We start from the raw sequence: 17940 nt of genomic DNA on the forward strand, positions 1-17940 counted from the left end.
TGTTTGCTATTTGAATAGGAAGTAGTGACACTGGACACTGGATCCCTCCCAACAGGTGCAAGGGTTCAGCAGCACATGCCAGGTCAGATCAGAAGGCAGAACCCCTCCAGGCTTCCCTGTTATGGCAAATCCCTATTGCCCTCCCTCCTCCCGACACTTTCTCACTTTTGGGCTGTTGTCTTTTCCAGATGGTTCCAATTAGCATGGTCCTGGACCTTTTTATGTATTTTTTCAAACAAAGACTCAAGAGTTTCCCCTCCTAAATTCTTGTCTTTATTGGTTGCCATGCCCATATATGCTCTGCATGGTAGCTTCAATAAAGTCCCACTTCCTGCACATGACAACATTTTAAAAATCTCTAGTATTCCCATTATTCATTTTGGGTGTCAGCACATTTTCAAGTTAGCGATCCAGTTAAAGAATGTCCTTTCTTTAAACTAAGAAGAAATGGTTAGTGTCTAGGATGTCCTATTGCTCACATTTAGCACTACTGTAAGTCCACACACACACTGCTATAGATGATATCTGGCCATTAATTGGTTGTTAAAAGTGATAATCATCCCTATAGTAATGGCGCTTGGGTACACTTCTGTACCAACTAATGCTGCAGAAGGTGTGCTTGACCTAAACCAAAGGGCTTTTGAAGCCAAAGGTTGTATTTTAATCCTAATAAACCAATGATCTTTTCTTAATTCTAGCCAAGTAGTTTTCGATCCCCACTCAACTTAGATGAAAGTTGCTTGATTTGTTTCTTGATGTCTCAGTAAGATTTAAGAGATTTTATATTTTAATGTCTGTGACTTTTACTGAACAATGCCTAACTCTAGCTTGCAGTCTGCTAATTTGTTAGCAGTACTTGACAGATGTACAAATGTGTTCATAAAGATTTAGTCATATAGACAAGCTTCTTATCACATAAATGGTTGTCTTTTATAAGACAGTGCCATACTTACTTTGTGTGTTTGATACGAGCCTCATATTTATCAGCAAGCAGATTAATCTTCTCATGTCATTCTCAAAGTTAATTATTTAGAGTTTTTTATTAGATCAATAAAGAATGACAGAAAATGAATTATTTGGATTCGACTGAAAAGTTTTTTGACTTTCTATGGAAATGTTTTTTTCTGGCTTTATTTTACTAGATTACACAGTTAAGTTGAACTAAAAAGCACTGTAGCATTAATACAACATTATCCCAATAGAACAACTAATTAACATCCAATGAAGTGAGTAAAGTGGGATGAACGATAATGTTTACCAGCAACAAGTTCTTGGTTAGCTTCCAAAAAGTAGCTCTGCGTGGCTCACTGTTATTATCCGTGAGCTTTCTTCTGTTTCTCTTTCTCTGAATCAATTCATTTGATGAACTCCCCTTTCGGAGCCCAATTATTGGTAACCATGGAGGCCTGATGAAACCGGTCTGACGACACAAATGTTTCCTGAGAACACAAAGGGCCTTTTGTTTAGCTGATCTCCCAGTCAGTACTGAAAGGCAGATCAGCATGCGAGCCTGTTCTGCTAGGCTTACGATGAAAGGGCAAAGGGGTGAGGTGTATTGATAGAACTGTTGGGATGGACATGTCAGGGTCTTACAATGTGTGTGTGTCTGTGTTTTGGTTTTTGTTACTGTGGCTGGTTTGATGTTTTTCTTTGCTGGTGTCAAATCTCTTGATTCACTCCCTCCTTCCTGTGTGGAACAAACAAAGAGAAGAAAGAAGTTGTAAAGTCCATTTACTATAGGGTTTATTTAGACTTTCTATGATTTCTACTGTGTGCCTGTTAGCAAAACATGCCATGAAGGAATATTTGTCCCATCCGACATACTAATAGTAGTTTTTCAGGCCTGATTACTGGCAGATCTATTAGATCAAGTTGAAGTAGGCTAAAAGCAACACATCATGACATAGTCTAAAGAAACTGCTGAGAAACAGAGTTATTGATATTAGTCTGGAACGGGTTACAAAGCCACTTCTAAGGTTTTGGAGCTATTATCCTCAAGTTGAGGAAACTTGGAACAACCTGTGGTCAGTTGTGAACCTTCCCGAGAGTGGTTGGCCTGCCATTATTATGTTGCATTGGCAACCCACTGACAAGGTCACAAAAGAACCCAAAACATCTAAAGAACTGCAGTCTTCACTTGCCTCATTTGGTGTCAGTGTTCATGATTCAGCAACAACAAAGAGACCAAGCAAAAATTGCATTTATGGAAGCATTCCAAGGTTAAAACCACTGCTGACCAATAAGATCACAAAATTACTTTTTCAGATAGGGCCAGGTAGGTTTGGATTTTATTCCCCCTTAATACATGAAGTCCCTGTTAGTATTGACTCAGGTTGTAGTACTCTAATATGATTTGTTTGATGATTTGAAACACTGAATTGTATGCCCTCATATTGCTCAAGATAGCAAATGGCTCAATAGAGAGTAGAGTAAGAAGACAATCCTACCTGCCAGGAAATTATGAATTTAAAACCTGTTTCAGCGTTGAGACTCAGAACAAAGAAAAACAAATGAGAATGTTATATTTATATCTTTGTGTCACAGTCAGAGTGTTGAGTTGGATATTTTTGGATCAAAGCACTGTTTTCTATTTTAGCAATGAAATCTGACATTGCACATAAGATTTTTAGGTGTTTATTAGTCATGAGATACAAGTATAAGATATGAATAAAGGGCTCATAGAAATTAAACAAATCACTTTGGATTTTATCAACCTTATAAGCAGTTTTCTACCATATATTAGGAGTATTACTCCAAACACATATCTTCTACAGTATAATCTAATATCGTTTTCTGTGTCCCTGTGTGTGCCCCCTCCAGTGTTTCAGCAGCAGGCTGTCCACAGCCCTCTGGAGCAACAGAAGCAGAAACAGAAGCAGGGTAGCAGTGGAGGACCTGTCGCCTGCCAGAACTGTGGAAAGCCCTGCAAAGGGGAGGCACTCCGAGTTCAGAATAAACACTTTCACATTAAGTGTTTCATCTGCAAAGGTATGTAACACCAAATCAGAGCCACAGCCAAGACATAATGCAGATGCATGAACTGCACAATGAGATGGGATGTTACAAAAATGTTTTTGCAATATTGTGTGTGTTAATGTGCATATTGCAGCACATATCCTGGTCAATAGTCACTCCAAGAATCCTCACAGCATTACTGGAGGCCAGGGTAATGCCAGCAATAGTATCTAGTTAGACACCGTGTGGCTGAGATTTAGAGGACTGAATAAAAAAGCATTGGTTTATCGTTTTTCTATGTACTGTGATAGCACATCTACAGTTGAGCAATACAGTCATTATTAATGGATTGGTCAAAGCTAACCAGCTGTGGGTGGGTGTGTGTGTGTGTGTGTGTGTGTGTGTGTGTGTGTGTGTGTGTGTGTGTGTGTGTGTGTGTGTGTGTGTGTGTGTGTAATTGAGGGGTAGGGTGGGAGTGAGGGGATTTTTTCTTTGTACATATAATCTGGGAGGGTAGCTGCAAGTGTCAGAAACTTGAAATGTGAGCATGTTCCATTTGTGTGTATGTGTGTGCTTGTGGGTGGGTGGTGGATGTTTTTGTTTTTTCTTTTCACATGTGACTTTGAGTGTGTATTTTCACCACTCCCAGGCCAGACTCCCAGCTCGATTCTTGTGTCAGACTGCTGTTGTTGTCAACACACGCTCCGGTTGCTAGGCAATGGTTGGGGTCGCTAAAGTGTCGGCAGCTTCCTGGAGTTTAATCTTACACTGACCAGCAGACTCCCTGTCTGTACATTTACGCCCCGCCATTACCACTACCTCCATCTTTAACTCTGTTATCAGGTGATAAAGTGGCAGTGTTTGCAGTGCCATCACAAGATTATAAGTGTACTGCACTCAGTGGTCAGCTTGTTTTTGTTTAACTTAACAGATGATTCCTTTTTATTGCAAGTTATAGCTTAGATTTAGCATTTAGTTGTAGCATAGTTTTGGCCATTATTGTTGTGTAGACCAACACTGCATATTATGGTGCATGCTACAGACTACTGTATTTATAGCCTGTATGGCACAAAATAGTTAATAAAAATGTCATCTTTGTGGCTATTAATTTAAAAAGTCTGATTTGTCAATAATGACAGCATCTATTAAGCTGTCACGCTTTACTGATTGAGCTGTTCCTTCATGAAGAGCTTTTATGATTGGTTTGAAAAAAATGAGCAAATTGAGGTGATTCATGCCAAGTATTCAGTGAGTATGCTAATACCAACACACAACAGTCAGAGGAGCTATGTAAGGGTTCTCTTTACCCCACCCAAAAGTGCTTGGCGGTTCCTCCCATCTATAAATCTAAAGCATGACCACAGTAATTCGATTTCCAACGAATCTGGCCTGTTAAATGTGCTGATTATCCCAGCATTGTGAGCCCTAGGTGGGGAGTCAGGTTCGGTTAGTTATTAAAACTTCCAGATGTGGAATGATAGGAGTTTGAAACGTTTGAGTATGCCAATAAAATAAACCATAGCAGGCTTAGTGGCAATGGCGCTTGTCAATCCGCAGTTGGAAATTTAACATCAAAGAAAAGAGGAGACACCCAAAGGAGTGGTAGCAGCTTAATTCAACAAAGTGTAATGCTCATTAAGATTTTAGGTTTTTCTCTCAGTGCATGCTTCATGGAAGAGAATCATGGCCCCTGATTTTATTACAGTATTATCATCAGTTGCCTTTAGCCTGGGTGTTAGCCAAGAGGTTAACAGTGGCCAGATCTGAAGCAAGGAAACCTCAAAGCTCAGCTAGCTCTATTTAATATATCAAGATTTCTGCATGTTTATCATAATATACATAGTAGTAACATATATTCAACATATACAACTGACAGTGTGCTTTCAAGTGACAGCAGTTACTTACTAAAGTGATTAAGACAGTACAAGTACCTTCTAATGAATGTATTTCACTATATTTAGACGGGTTTCAAAGATAAGACATCATCAGTGTAATTTGAAACAAAGAGGAGTGACAATATATAGAAACCAGGTGAGGCCCAAATGCCAATCACAAACAAGAGCTTTCATTACATAAAAGGAAACATCTGCAAAAGCCTCAAAGGGTAATGAATGAGAAGATAACCAGAACCATGTGGCATCACTCACTGATAGAAACCAACTGACAGCATATAAAAAATATACTTTTTGAGATATCAACATCAAAATATTATTAACAACTGACATAGAAAAAATATAACAACTTCTGGGGACTGCATTAGACTAAAAACAGAAAAATATTAGAAACAAAATAAGAACTGAATTGAAATCTGTGTCTCATATTGGATCTGTCTCTCTCCCCTCAACCCAAGCTGGTGATAGATGCCCCTCCCAATGCCTAAATCTGCTGGAGGTTTCTTCTTGTTAAAATTTGTAAGAATTAAACTAAAGTTTTTCCTTCCCATTATCGTCAAGTGCTGGCTGATTGGGGTAGTCTTTTTTCTGTATTATTATGGAGTCTTTACCGCATTGAGGAAACTGTAATTTGTTGCTATATAAATAAATTGAATGCGGTTGGACCAGATAAGCTAATTTTCTGAAACACTTCACTGGATTCACGTAACCCTCCAAGTTGAAGATGAATCATTGAAAATCATATGTGGCATATGTGGGATAAAGTCCCACATAGAACTTTAATCGTCTTAAATATATTTTTAAAGAAAAGAAAGACAAAGTCCTTTACTATTTTATTATAAACATTTGACAAACATCCCAACCACCCACCCCCTTCATTAGTGATGAGCACTAATTGGTGTTTTTATTGTAGCTTCCAGCAACACCTAAGTGTGTGCTTGAGGAAGTGTGAAGACTGTGGCCTTCTGTATATCCTGTTTTGTCTGTGTCTCATATATCTTTAATCTAGCAGTGAGACCCCATCAACAGCAGACAGCTGCAGACAATACGACCTGGCCGAACAGCTCAGACAGACATTTATCCCCTTTCTGTTTTTACTCGCTTGAATGGCCATCACATCATCCAAACAGCATTTGAATACAGCGGGGAATACTCAAATGTGAAAATATGTGGACACACCCTAAAACAGATAAATGAGAAGTGTTAGGAAGTCCGCAGCTAAGAAACAGAGGGAAACTGAACATGTGCTTTACAGGTAAAAATTTTTTGCTTTAAATTATGCCATTCAGTAGCTTCAGAACATTTTTTTCAAACTTTTTCATAGTTCTAGTAAATGTTAAATATATTTCTCCCTTTTTTCTGTATCAAATCTGCAAGAGCTAAGGCCCATTGCAGTTCTTCCTTTTAGGGTCTATTTTACCTCCTGTGTAGTATATAGTTTCCCAGCATATACTGCGAATTGTCCCAATGTGTGCCAACATGTTCTCATCCCAAAACGTAACATACCGACACTATGTGACAAATCGTTGGTATGTTACGCTTTCGGCGGACAAAATGTCTGCACGTTATTTATTCAGAGACATGAGAACCGTTTGGAATGAACCTAGAGATCTACATTTATTTTACATTCTGATCATCAATCGCTTTGGAAAACACTATGAGATACGGTTACGGTTATGGTTAAGGTTAGGGTTAGGGCTGAAATACACGGCTGGAGCGTGTGTTACCACCACAAGTGTCATTCTGTTGGATTCCATCCACAATCTGGAGCGTGTCATAGGAACTATAAGACACCTCGGGATGTGACAAATTGTTGGTATGTTATGCACTGGGAATGAGAATGCCCTCAAGTGTGCATTGTGTTGTCTAACACACACAATTTAAATAGTATTAGTCGTATACAACATAGAACTTAGTGAAAGATTAGATTTACAGAATAAACCAACAGCAGGGATCGCAAAATCGCTACCCCGACGTCCCGGAGCTAGTGATATCTCCGGTCGGGCGACGAAAATCTATCTCAGCAGCGCCCGTCGGGTTATCATATAGCTAGCTCCGGCTATTACTACAAAAATAAACTACTTGCTTACCAATATCATTATTTGAATAAATAAACCGAGTCCAAAGTCATTAAGAAGCAGGTTACAATGGGGTTTCCACTCTGTGTTGTATGCAATTACAGCCTTTACGCAGAGTGTTTTGACATATTTATGGACTGCATTGTTTTTTTTGTACAATTACCCAACCAGTCTGTGCTTCTTCCTGGAAGTAAATAGACGGTGCTGGCCACATGTTAAGGTCCTCGCAGTCCAGTCATTGATGTTATAATAGCAGATGGTTGTGATGTTCTCAGTTGGGTGTTGGCTATTGAATTGTCTCCTTCTTGGAAGCCAACTAACCAGAACATATTTAGGGGAAGTGTGTGCGTGTGTGTGCATCAGTTCAATGACCGGCCCAATGGCTGGGGGAGGTGACCTCAAGCACATGTGTATTAGGGGTGCTATTGGGAGGGTGGACGGACGGTGTGGAAGTGTTCACCTTCAAGTAGAAAATAGACCTCCCTCGTCTGTACAGCAAGCATTTAACGTATTAGAATAATCAACCTTGGATTTTCTTTCCCAAGTACAATTCAATTAGCCTGCAAAAAAATCAGTGTAAGCAGACTGAAGATGCTATAGTTAAGGTTGTGAAATGGATTGGTATTGACAATGTCCTACCCACACCCCAACGATCCCACCCCACACGTGTGCATGAAGCGCCTTGAGGCAACAGTTGTTGTGATTTGGCGCTATATATAAATAAAGTTGAATTGAGTGGTGATTCATTGTAAAACACAAGCTGCAGTCAGGGTCTTACATTTATAGCAGCGAGCACATGCCACATGTATATTTAACCCTGATCACACACAAAGAGTCAAGGTCACCTTCTTGTAACGACACAGCATGTCAGTATATAGGGCCTCTGAGGATGAAGGATGTATAAAGATAGAACATCTTAATTTTTTTTGGAAAAACACACACACAAAATCCCAAAACAGTACTTGGGTACATTACTTGTGAACATTTGAAAACGGATTTTCTTGAAACTGGTCTTAATTCAAACTGTAAAAAATATTGTGGGTGAATGCAATAAGTGGATGCAATCTTGACTGAAAGCTATCTTTTCTGATACTATTTCGAGCTTCATTGAAATAACACAAACCACAAATTATCAAAAGATTACAGGTCTTGTAAGCTTAGTGTTTTCAATGTTAGTTTACCGATTGCTGAAGAGTTCATGAGTATATCCAGAACACATAAGAGAAGGGTTGCAGCCAATCTGGAGCTCCATAGTAGGCAGAAACATGTGACCTGAATAGATACAGTGGAAATCGCTCAAGTCTATCGTAAAGGCTAGGACAGAGTCAGCCATATGCTGCATGGCTGAGAGCAGCTATCTTGGGTTCGAATCCAACCTATGGCCGTCTGTGTTCCCTGCTCTCACTCCCTCAGCTTTCCTGTCATTTTTCAATTTACCGTTTCAAATAAAGCTGTAAAAAGCCCAAAAAAACCAACATGGAACCCTAACCATACTGTGTGTGGAGGTCCACACCTGTTATTGCCACTGTGGAGCTCCATAGTGGCTGCAGCCAGGTGCTCTTGACACATAAATGTTAGCTTTGTTTGTTTTTCCTTTGAGAAAAATATCTGCCTTCTTAGCTGCACTATATACAGCTAAGATTTTATGGTAGTTGTTAACTCTTTCTTTTATCTTTTACTTTGTGGCATGCAGCTTAGCTTTTTGTACTTAATTAGGAGGCGGCTGTTGCTAGCCGGTGAACCAAAACAGTGGGGAGTTGGGCTGAACAACTAAACGATGAGCCAACAAAGGTTAAGGTTAAAGTTGCCTTACAAAACTGTAAAATCTGTAAAGATTTAAACAGTCGCTTTGTTCATTCAGTGGGCTGGTTTCAGTCATTATGCAAATGTAAAATGGTAAATGGCATGTATTTGTATACCGCTTTACTTAGTCCCTAAGGACCCCAAAGCGCTTTACACTACATTCAGTCATTCACCCATTCACACACATACAAAATGTACTGTTTATAAGATTGGGGAAACCTGCAGTCAGCTGAGACTGAAGAAGTCCATAGGATGGGTGACGAAACGTTTCTCCCACTGAAAACACTACGTCCAGATGAACAGAATCAACTTTAGAGATAAGCAGAATGTTATTTCATATCTATATCAACAATGCAGCTTCAAATCAGAAGTGAGTCAAAAAAAGACCACAATCTGATTAGCGAGTCAGTTAGCCATTGCTAGCCGTCTTTTATTTCGTTGTGTCAAAATTAAATATATTTAGGACATTTTTAATATTTTTAGTAGGATATTTTTAGGATACCCAGCATTATTTTTGACTTGGTTTCTTCTCCAGAGTTTTAAATCTGTTACTTTTCTCTCTCACTAGACCTCACTTGTACATGAGAAAACAGATGCACCATATTTTATTTATAGACCACAACAGGGTAAGTTGGTTGTACATCCATCCATTCCGTTCGAGGAAAAGCTAAACAGACCTCATTTAGCATGAGGGAAGCACATTCACAACACACTGAATTCCTCTCAAGTCATTTGGAGTTACGCAAGTGCCTTCACTGTGCATGAGATAAGCCTTCAGAGACAGAAACAGTCTTGTTTTTGTAAAGTAATATCTGTCAGCCAGAAGACATTGTAAGCATCTTTCTACTGTAGTGTAACCCGTAAACCTACATCACGCTGACATATTGAGAGCAGGTAGCTTTCTTGATGTTGTTATTGCTTCTAATTATGACATAGATATTCCATGCTTATGGTGTGTGGTGTGTCAGAGGATTAAAAGGATTAATGTGCAAACAGACGCACTTCTGTGTAGCCCGAGCTAAAAAGTTGAAAACCTCTTGTATTTGTTGCAGTTTTTTGTTTTTGCAGTTCAGCGCCCGGACATGTTCTGTTCTTATCAGCTGAGTCTCAGGACAACGTGTCTAATAAGATGCATCGTGATCTCGTCTTCTTTGGTCCGAGTCCAGTGAAAACACCCACAAACTCACCTTCTGTTGTCATGGAGATTAGATGATTCTAAAATGACACCAGTTTTGTTCTTCTGAGTTCAGAGTTCAAGGCTAATTCTGACACTTTCATGTGGCTGTTAACACTTTCTTGTTTTTTTTACATTTTTGGTCACATCAATTAAAACACCAGTTTTTCTTTAACTCCATGGAAAAAGATGGAAAGCATTTCTGTATTACTTTATAACAAGTTACAGTTTTACCAAGTACACCACTGATGTTAGAATTCTAAATATGGACAAATCAGTTTACTGATTTTTATTTCCATGTCTACTGAGTTTATTCAACTTTATTTGGCTTTCAACATATGCCCCACCCCCTGCATTCGTAATACACATTCCAGTTTGCAATGAGACGGTATGTCATGTAGTCAGGCAAAAACCTTTTGATCTGCATTAGAGGCAAGTTTACAGTAACTTTGAGTAATCTGCAATATATGAACTATGTTACTCTGCTTCCCATTAAACAAATAACATACAACGATTTAGTGTGCTGTCACCTTTAATGTTTTGTGGACGAGTTATCCATGAAGGATGAGCTCATAAAGACTCAAGTGTTGAGCTGCTTAAGCAAAAAAGTTATGATACAGAGAGGAGAAAAGCCTGTGTGCCAACTGGCAGTGTAGGTATAAATACACAGGGATTGAAAGATGAGCTGATGGGAAACAGCATTTACTGAGTGAGGACGTCTGTTTCTCTATAGGTTTCTGCCCACTATGTCTCTTTCTATGTTGCTTAATAGCAAAGCTGTTTTCTTGTTTTATTTTCTCTCACAGTCTCAAGTCTGTCAGTCTAAAGTCTTACTTCAAGACTTATGTCATTTGAAAAAATTCTGAATCAAGCCTCATGTGTATTAAAGGACATTTACATTAAGTCTCAACGATTCTGAGTTCCTAAACCTTAAATGTCTCATAGAAGTCTACATCATTTCTGAAGACTCAAGTCCGAAGTCTTTTAAAAGCAGTCTTAAGTCATTTATAAACAGTCTCTTAGCTGTTCTTTCCCAATTTAACTGAATCACACGAAACCTGTTCTAAATCCTAATGTTCGTAGAATTACTTGAGTCCTGTTGTCCTTTTGGTGTTGGACGAAAAGGACAAAAGCTCCTTGTGTAGTGTCTTTGTGGGCACTTGGCTTCCAAATTTTATACTGACTGTCTCAGAGCATTTCAAAAGAGGCTTTGCTGAATTATTGTTTCTGTGGTTATATTTTATTCCTCGAAACATGACTCCACCTATCCATCCACTCAGAGTTACCATGTAGTGGTGTTTATTCCATCAAATCTGAGCATTATCTCATTGTAGACAGGTTGCCAAATTTCTGAACCGGATGAAAGGGAATTGATTGCAGCTGCTGGAAAAGTTTGTCTTCCTGCGAAAACATTCCTGCTTGTATTGTTGTTTTATTAGCACATCATAAGCCCTGGTAGAGCTTGATGAAAAAAAGAGAAATTGTGCAAATGCTCCACAAAAGTTATCCAACGTATCATTCAGAATCAGAATCACAGTAAAAGGTTGTAGTTTTAGTTTAATGTATGTCAGTGAAGAAAATTATTGCTGTACCCAGTGGGCTAAACCTCCTTTCAAGCTCATCCCCAGGCCTGGTTCCAGAGTGGGACCCTGGTATCCCTGTTCCTGGATCCTTTGATATTTACGTAGAGGGTCATGTGAAAAAGTCTTCTTTTGTTTTGTTTTTTTTTGACAAAGTTGCCTTGAGAGACCCCACAAAAAGCCCCTAGTAGCACTTGGACACACCTCTACCACACTAAGGTGGCGATTTACAGAGGATACTTTTTTCTTTTTGTTAATGTTTTTAAAAAGCAAAATGAATGCAGACATTTTTTTGTTTAATATGTTTATTTTGATTAAATTTATGTGATAACAATAAAAAACATATACTGATTTGAGCACATGAGGGACGCTGGTCATTAACCAGTTAATGACAGAAACTTAGGCTTGGTTAAATTTACTGGTTTGACCTGTCTACCAGTGAAATGGATCTTAATTACCACTGGAAAAACTCATCAACACTGTTTTTATGCAAGTTTGCTGACACACATCTTCCAATGTTCATGCAAGTATGTGTGTGAATTTGTGCTAAGAGCATGCGCTAGAGACATGGACAAAAGCACAGCCATGAATACTCATGCAATGAAGCTCCTGGTTCACAGTTTTTGTGCTGATGTTAAGAGCAGAAGAAGTTATTAAGTCAGCAGAGCATTAGCTATTTCTCATCCACTATGTCCCTCTGTACTCAGCAACATCACTCTACAACTTTACGTGGTCTGCCACTTGGTCCTTAAAAGCTTTCACTTTGCATCAATGCTGCTTACAATTGATGATGGAATATCCGGGAGGGAAGAAATTTCACAAACTGACTTGCTATTATAGTGGCACGCTCGAGTTCAGTGAGCTCTTTAGTACCAAACATTCTTTCACATTCTTTTGTTGCAATGGAATTTACAAAACACCTTAATTCAAAGATAAAGAGGTGTGGCACTTTTGTCCATATAGTGAACTTTTGGACATCCCTGCAAGTTTAAGTGTGTAAAGGTTCACTGAGCAGTGTCCAGGCATGACACAAAGCAGCACAAACTTCTATCATGTGTCTTTCCTGTTGTTTTTTCCAGAAAGAAAGAATTGGGGGGAAAGGCAGGAGGGGTTTTGTTTTTGCTAATGGAGAGGAAAAACAAAGCAAAGCTTTCCCTCAGGGCATAGCAGCTCTGTGATGTCATATGGTTGCTATGTTTGCTGTGTGTAATCAGGGTGAGATCCTGTCATGTTTTGTTCAAAGGCAGACAAACAGACACGGTTCATTATTTGCACACGGGCTAATAACACACCCATGCTCACGTGACCCTACTGAAGAAAACAATCAGACGTCTCAAACTGGCTCTGCGTACCACAATACCGTGTCTTTCTTTTACTTTAAACTCTGTGGATTTTTCTGACTTTGTTTTATAAAAGTAATATAAAAGAGATTAATTATAAAAGTATAGAAGTGGCTGTCTAGATTTAGATTAAAACTTTACCCTCGTCTCTTAAACTAACTTGTGGAGTTCCCATTCTAATGGTGCATGCAGATTTGTCTTTGAGCATAGAGCATACATTTTGAAGTTAGGAAGACTTTGTGTTGCATCCACCACCAGTTTGGATGATTTTGTTTTTTTGTTTTTTTTATGCGCCCTAATTTCATTGCTGGGTTGTTCACAGGTTGTGAATCAGCTGATTGGTGGGTGTGTTGCATGTGACTGATGTGTATTTTCCCAGTGAGGTGGTTTTTTTAAAGTTAATTCCCCTACTTTGTTTTCTCCACATTTCTTGTATTTCTAGGGTGTAGCATTTAATAAAGTGGATGCCTAACAGGTTTCTGATATGTTGTTTTAGATCTCTGAAAAATGCAAATTCATTCACTATCATCCAAAGTTTCCACGGTTGTTTATTTTGGCCTTTTGTGGAGCTGTTACTAACTGAGGTTAAGTTATTTTTAAATAAATAGCCAAGGGATAACAAGGCAATATCTTCTGCCTCTTTCACTGTGAGCAATAAAATTCTAGTATAAAATTCATTTGTTTTTCATATCTTTGTTTTGTTTACTATACAGTCCTATGTCTGTTGAATTAAACCTATACACTATATATTCATTTGGCTTGCTTTTAAAAACTGATAATTAAGGAAAAAAGGGAGAACAAATTCTGATGTCTGGTTCTTTTCCCTTTTTTTATCCATTTGGTTATTTCCTAATTCCACCCTTCCCTACATGTTTCTTGTCTCCTGGCTATAACCTCTGACTATTTAGAATTAGAATTAGAATTCAACTTTATTGTCATTGCACATGCACAGGTACAGGGCAACGAAATGCAGTTTGCATCCATCCAGAAGTGCTTTAGTGATATAGATATATTACAATATATATTAGCAATAGGGCTGCCACGATTAGTCGACTAGTCACGATTACGTCGACTATCAAAATCGTCGACGACTGATTTAATAGTCGACGCGTCATTTGAAGCTTTGTAAGATCCCAAAAGCAGGAATAAGTAGCAGGATTTAAGAGTGTAATAACGGACTGAAACAGAAGATGGCAGCACTGCATGTACAAGGATGCCAGCTGCCGTTAAACCCCGAAGAAGAAGAAACTGTGTCCCAGAATTCATAGCGCGGCCCAGCGCAGTTGTCAACAATGGCGGCAGCTAGTTAGTTTTAATATTACTCTTATTATTCTTTCTGGGTCACAAAATAAACGTTTAACATATTTTCAGGCGAGAATGTAGCTGTGTAAACCTCAAATATCTGCTCAGTTTATCAAGACACCACATATTTTCAAAAGCGCTCCGACGTTTTCGGAGGCGTCTGTTACCCACTAGCTCGATAGCTAGCCGGGGGCCATGAGAGCACCGGACTCCCGGCAGATCGTTTTCAAACCCACCGCCCTACTCAGGTTAAACATATACAAGTCACTTAGATAACTTAAAAATGTTATTGTTTGGCTTTTTTCAGTATTTTATTTGTTCCTGAGTAAATCGGCTGAGTTTATTAAACTCCACCGAAACAATCTGCACATTTAATTAGAATTCAATTAACTATCATCTTGTCTTTATTTTTAGTTAGCACAGACCTTAAACACTTAAAGCTGTAAGCTAATGATAGTTATATAAGAGCAGATGCTGCTGGTGCAATAAGCTGTACTTTTACGTTCAATGGATGATGATCTGACTAGTCGACTATCAAAATAATCGTTTGTGGCAGCCCTAATTAGCAATAATATAGATATGTGAGTATATTACAGAAATGGGTCTATTATGGTATGTTATAATGTACACGGTATGAAGTATGTTGTGAATATTCTATAACTATAAGTATGTACAGGCTGTAGTGAGTACAAGCTATGTACAGGCTATGAACAGGATATAAATATGAAAAACTATACAGAATATGAAATGAATAACTTTACAGAATCTGAGATATACAGCTATACAGAATGGGAACTTTGCAAGTTGTAAACAGTTGTAGGATTAAAGATTATTGAATGTACAGAATGATTATTTACACAGAGCTATACAGTAGTGCAGTTAAGATAAGTGAGATATGTGGATAATTCTACAGAGGCTATATAAAGTGCTAGTGGTTGTGAGTGGTGGTTCAGTCCATGTTATTATTGTGTGTTTGAGGGTACAGTTGTCCATTGTGGGTGTGTGTATGTTCAGTCCATGAGTTTAACATGGGTCAGATGTCAGGAGGCAGAGTTCAGGAGTCTGACAGCTGTGGGGAAGAAGCTGTTCCGGTACCTGGTGGTCTTAGTCCGGAGGCTCCTGTAGCGCCTCCCAGAGGGCAGGAGGGTGAAGAGTCCATGCGATGGGTGACTGGGGTCTTTGATGATTTTCCCAGCCCTTTTCAGACACCGCTTCCTGTAGATGTCTTTTATGGCAGGAAGTGGTGCTCCGGCGATGCGCTGGGCAGTTTTCACGACCCTCTGCAACCCCTTCCGGTCCGAGGCAGAGCAGTTCCCGTACCAGACTGTTATACAGTTGGTCAGGATGCTCTCGATGGTGCAGCGATAGAAGTTCACCAGGATGTCTGAGGACAGGTGGTTCTTCCTCAGAGTCCTCAAGAAGAAGAGGCGCTGGTGAGCCTTCTTGACCAGCTTGGAGCAGTTGGTCGTCCAGGTGAGATCCTCGGAGATGTGGACTCCCAGGAACTTGAAGCTGCTCACACGCTCCACAGCCGTCCCCTTAATGTGGATGGGTGGATGTGGGTCAGCATTCCTCCTGTAGTCCACGATGAGCTCCTTGGTCTTCTCGGTGTTAAGCAGCAGGTTGTTACTGTCGCACCACTCAGCCAGACGATCCACCTCCTCCCTGTAGGCGGCCTCATCGTTGTCACTGATGAGGCCAATCACCGTGGTGTCATCTGCAAACTTAATGATGGTGTTGGAACCATCAGCAGGTCTGCAGTCGTGGGTGAAGAGGGAGTAGAGGAAAGGGCTCATCACACAGCCTTGTGGTACACCGGTGTTCATTGTGATGGTAGATGAGCAGTGGTTATCCAGCCGGACATGTTGGGGGCGGTTGGTCAAGAAGTCCAGTAACCATTTGCAGATGAGGGAACTGATGCCCAGATCTGTCAGTTTCCTGATGAGTTGTGAGGGGTGGATTGTATTGAATGCTGAACTGAAGTCTATAAACAGCATTCTGGCGTAGGTGTTGTTGTTGTCCAGGTGTGAGAGGACAGAGTGCAGTGCGATGGAGACTGCATCCTCTGTGCTCCTGTTCTGGCGGTATGCGAATTGGTGGGGGTCCAGGGTGGGGGGGAGACAGGATTTGAAGTGTGCTAGGACCAGTCGCTCTAAGCACTTAGTGATGATGGGGGTGAGTGCTACTGGGCGGTAATCATTGAGGCAAGATGGGTTGGAGTTTTTGGGTATCGGGACGATGGAGGTGGATTTGAAGCAGGCCGGTACCACAGCGTGGGCCAAGGACAGATTGAATATGTCTGTGAGCACTCCTGCAAGCTCCCCAGAACACGCTCTGAGAACACGCCCGGGGATGCCATCAGGGCCTGCAGCCTTGTGGACATTGATCCTGCTCAGCACCGCTCCTACATCGGTGGGGGAGAGAGTCAGAGGTTGGTGGTCTGGCGTCACATCTGCTTTGGTTGTGGTTGTGGGGTTCCCTCGCTCAAAACGAGCATAAAAGTTGTTGAGCTCGTTGAGGAAGGAGACATCAGAGGATGCGGGGGAGGGTTTGGTGGTCCTGTAGTCTGTGATGGTCTGGAGTCCTTGCCACATGTGTCGGGGGTTGGAGTTGGAGAAGTGTTCTTCTACCTTCTTTTTGTAATGGTGTTTGGCTTTTTTGATGCCCTTCTTTAGATTAGCCCTGGCTGTACTGTAGGCGTGTGCATCTCCTGACCTAAAGGCAGTGTTGCGGGCCTTCAGGAGGAGACGAACATCCCGGTTCATCCAAGGCTTCTGGTTGGGGTACATGGTGATCCGTTTCTGGGTGGTGACACTGTCTGTGGTTTCGGAGATGTAATCCAGTACAGATGAGGCATACTGGTCCAGGTCTGTGTGGGTGAACATATTCCAGTCTGTGTTTTTAAATCTGTCCTGGAGCACTGCGTCTGTCCCCTCTGGCCACACTTTAATTGTCCTCACAGCAGGTTTCACACGTTGGATGAGTGGTGAATACCGAGGTGTGAGGAACAGGGAGAGATGGTCCGATTGTCCAATGTGGGGGAGGGGTGTGGCTTTGTAGGCTCCAGCCAGGTTGGAATACACATGGTCTAAAGTCTTGTCTCCTCTGGTGTGGCAGGAGACATGTTGGTGGAATCTGGGGAGGACTGTCTTTAAGTTGGTGTGGTTGAAGTCGCCAGCAACAATAAAAGCAGCCTCGGGGTGTTTATTCTGGTGTTTGTTAATGGCTGCAGAAAGTTCTTTCATGGCCAACCTAGCATTAGCGTCGGGGGGTATATACACGGCAGTGAGTATGATCGAAGTGAGTTCTCTGGGGAGATAATAAGGTCTGCATTTGACCATTAAAAACTCCGCATTAGGTGAGCAGTGACTCTCAGTAGTAGTGGAGTTCATGCACCAAGCATTGTTAATATAAATGCACAAACCTCCACCTCTGGTCTTGCCGGAGTCATCTGCTAGCCTGTCGGCTCGGTGTGTGTGGCATCCTGCTAACTCGATAGCATTTTGTTCCTCTCTCTCTTTTTCCAGTATGTGGCTGTGAGCTGGCCCAGGGAGGATTCTTTGTGCGGCAGGGTGACTACATCTGTACTCTGGACTACCAGCGGCTGTATGGAACTCGCTGCTTCAGCTGCCAGGACTTCATCGAAGGGGAGGTCGTGTCCGCGCTGGGCAAGACCTACCACCCACGCTGCTTTGTTTGCACCTCATGCAAGTAAGAAATTAGCATGTGGAGCAGAATGCAAATAACAGATTTCATTTTTTACTTTGGTATTTCCTAAAACTAGCAAGTGGGAGAAACATGGCTTTGAGAGCAGCT

General features: G+C 40.7%; 1 protein-coding gene across 14 annotated transcripts in view; it reads left to right on the forward strand.

Moving 5' to 3' along the window:
- Positions 1 to 17940, forward strand: part of ablim2 (actin binding LIM protein family, member 2) — a 98143-nt gene that overhangs the window by 33532 nt on the left and 46671 nt on the right. For all 14 annotated transcript variants that reach the window (XR_013973313.1, XR_013973314.1, XR_013973315.1 and 11 more), the window contains 2 exons: positions 2821 to 2988; positions 17652 to 17835. Coding sequence is in view for 1 of the 14 variants with exons in the window: in XM_080895989.1 (XP_080752115.1) it covers positions 2821 to 2988; positions 17652 to 17835 (352 nt within the window). In the remaining 13 variants the exon portion in view is untranslated. The remainder of the gene's footprint in view (positions 1 to 2820; positions 2989 to 17651; positions 17836 to 17940) is intronic.

The sequence above is a fragment of the Rhamphochromis sp. 'chilingali' genome (genome assembly GCF_963969265.1).
Source record: "Rhamphochromis sp. 'chilingali' genome assembly, chromosome: 1".
Lineage (NCBI taxonomy): Eukaryota > Metazoa > Chordata > Actinopteri > Cichliformes > Cichlidae > Rhamphochromis > Rhamphochromis sp. 'chilingali'.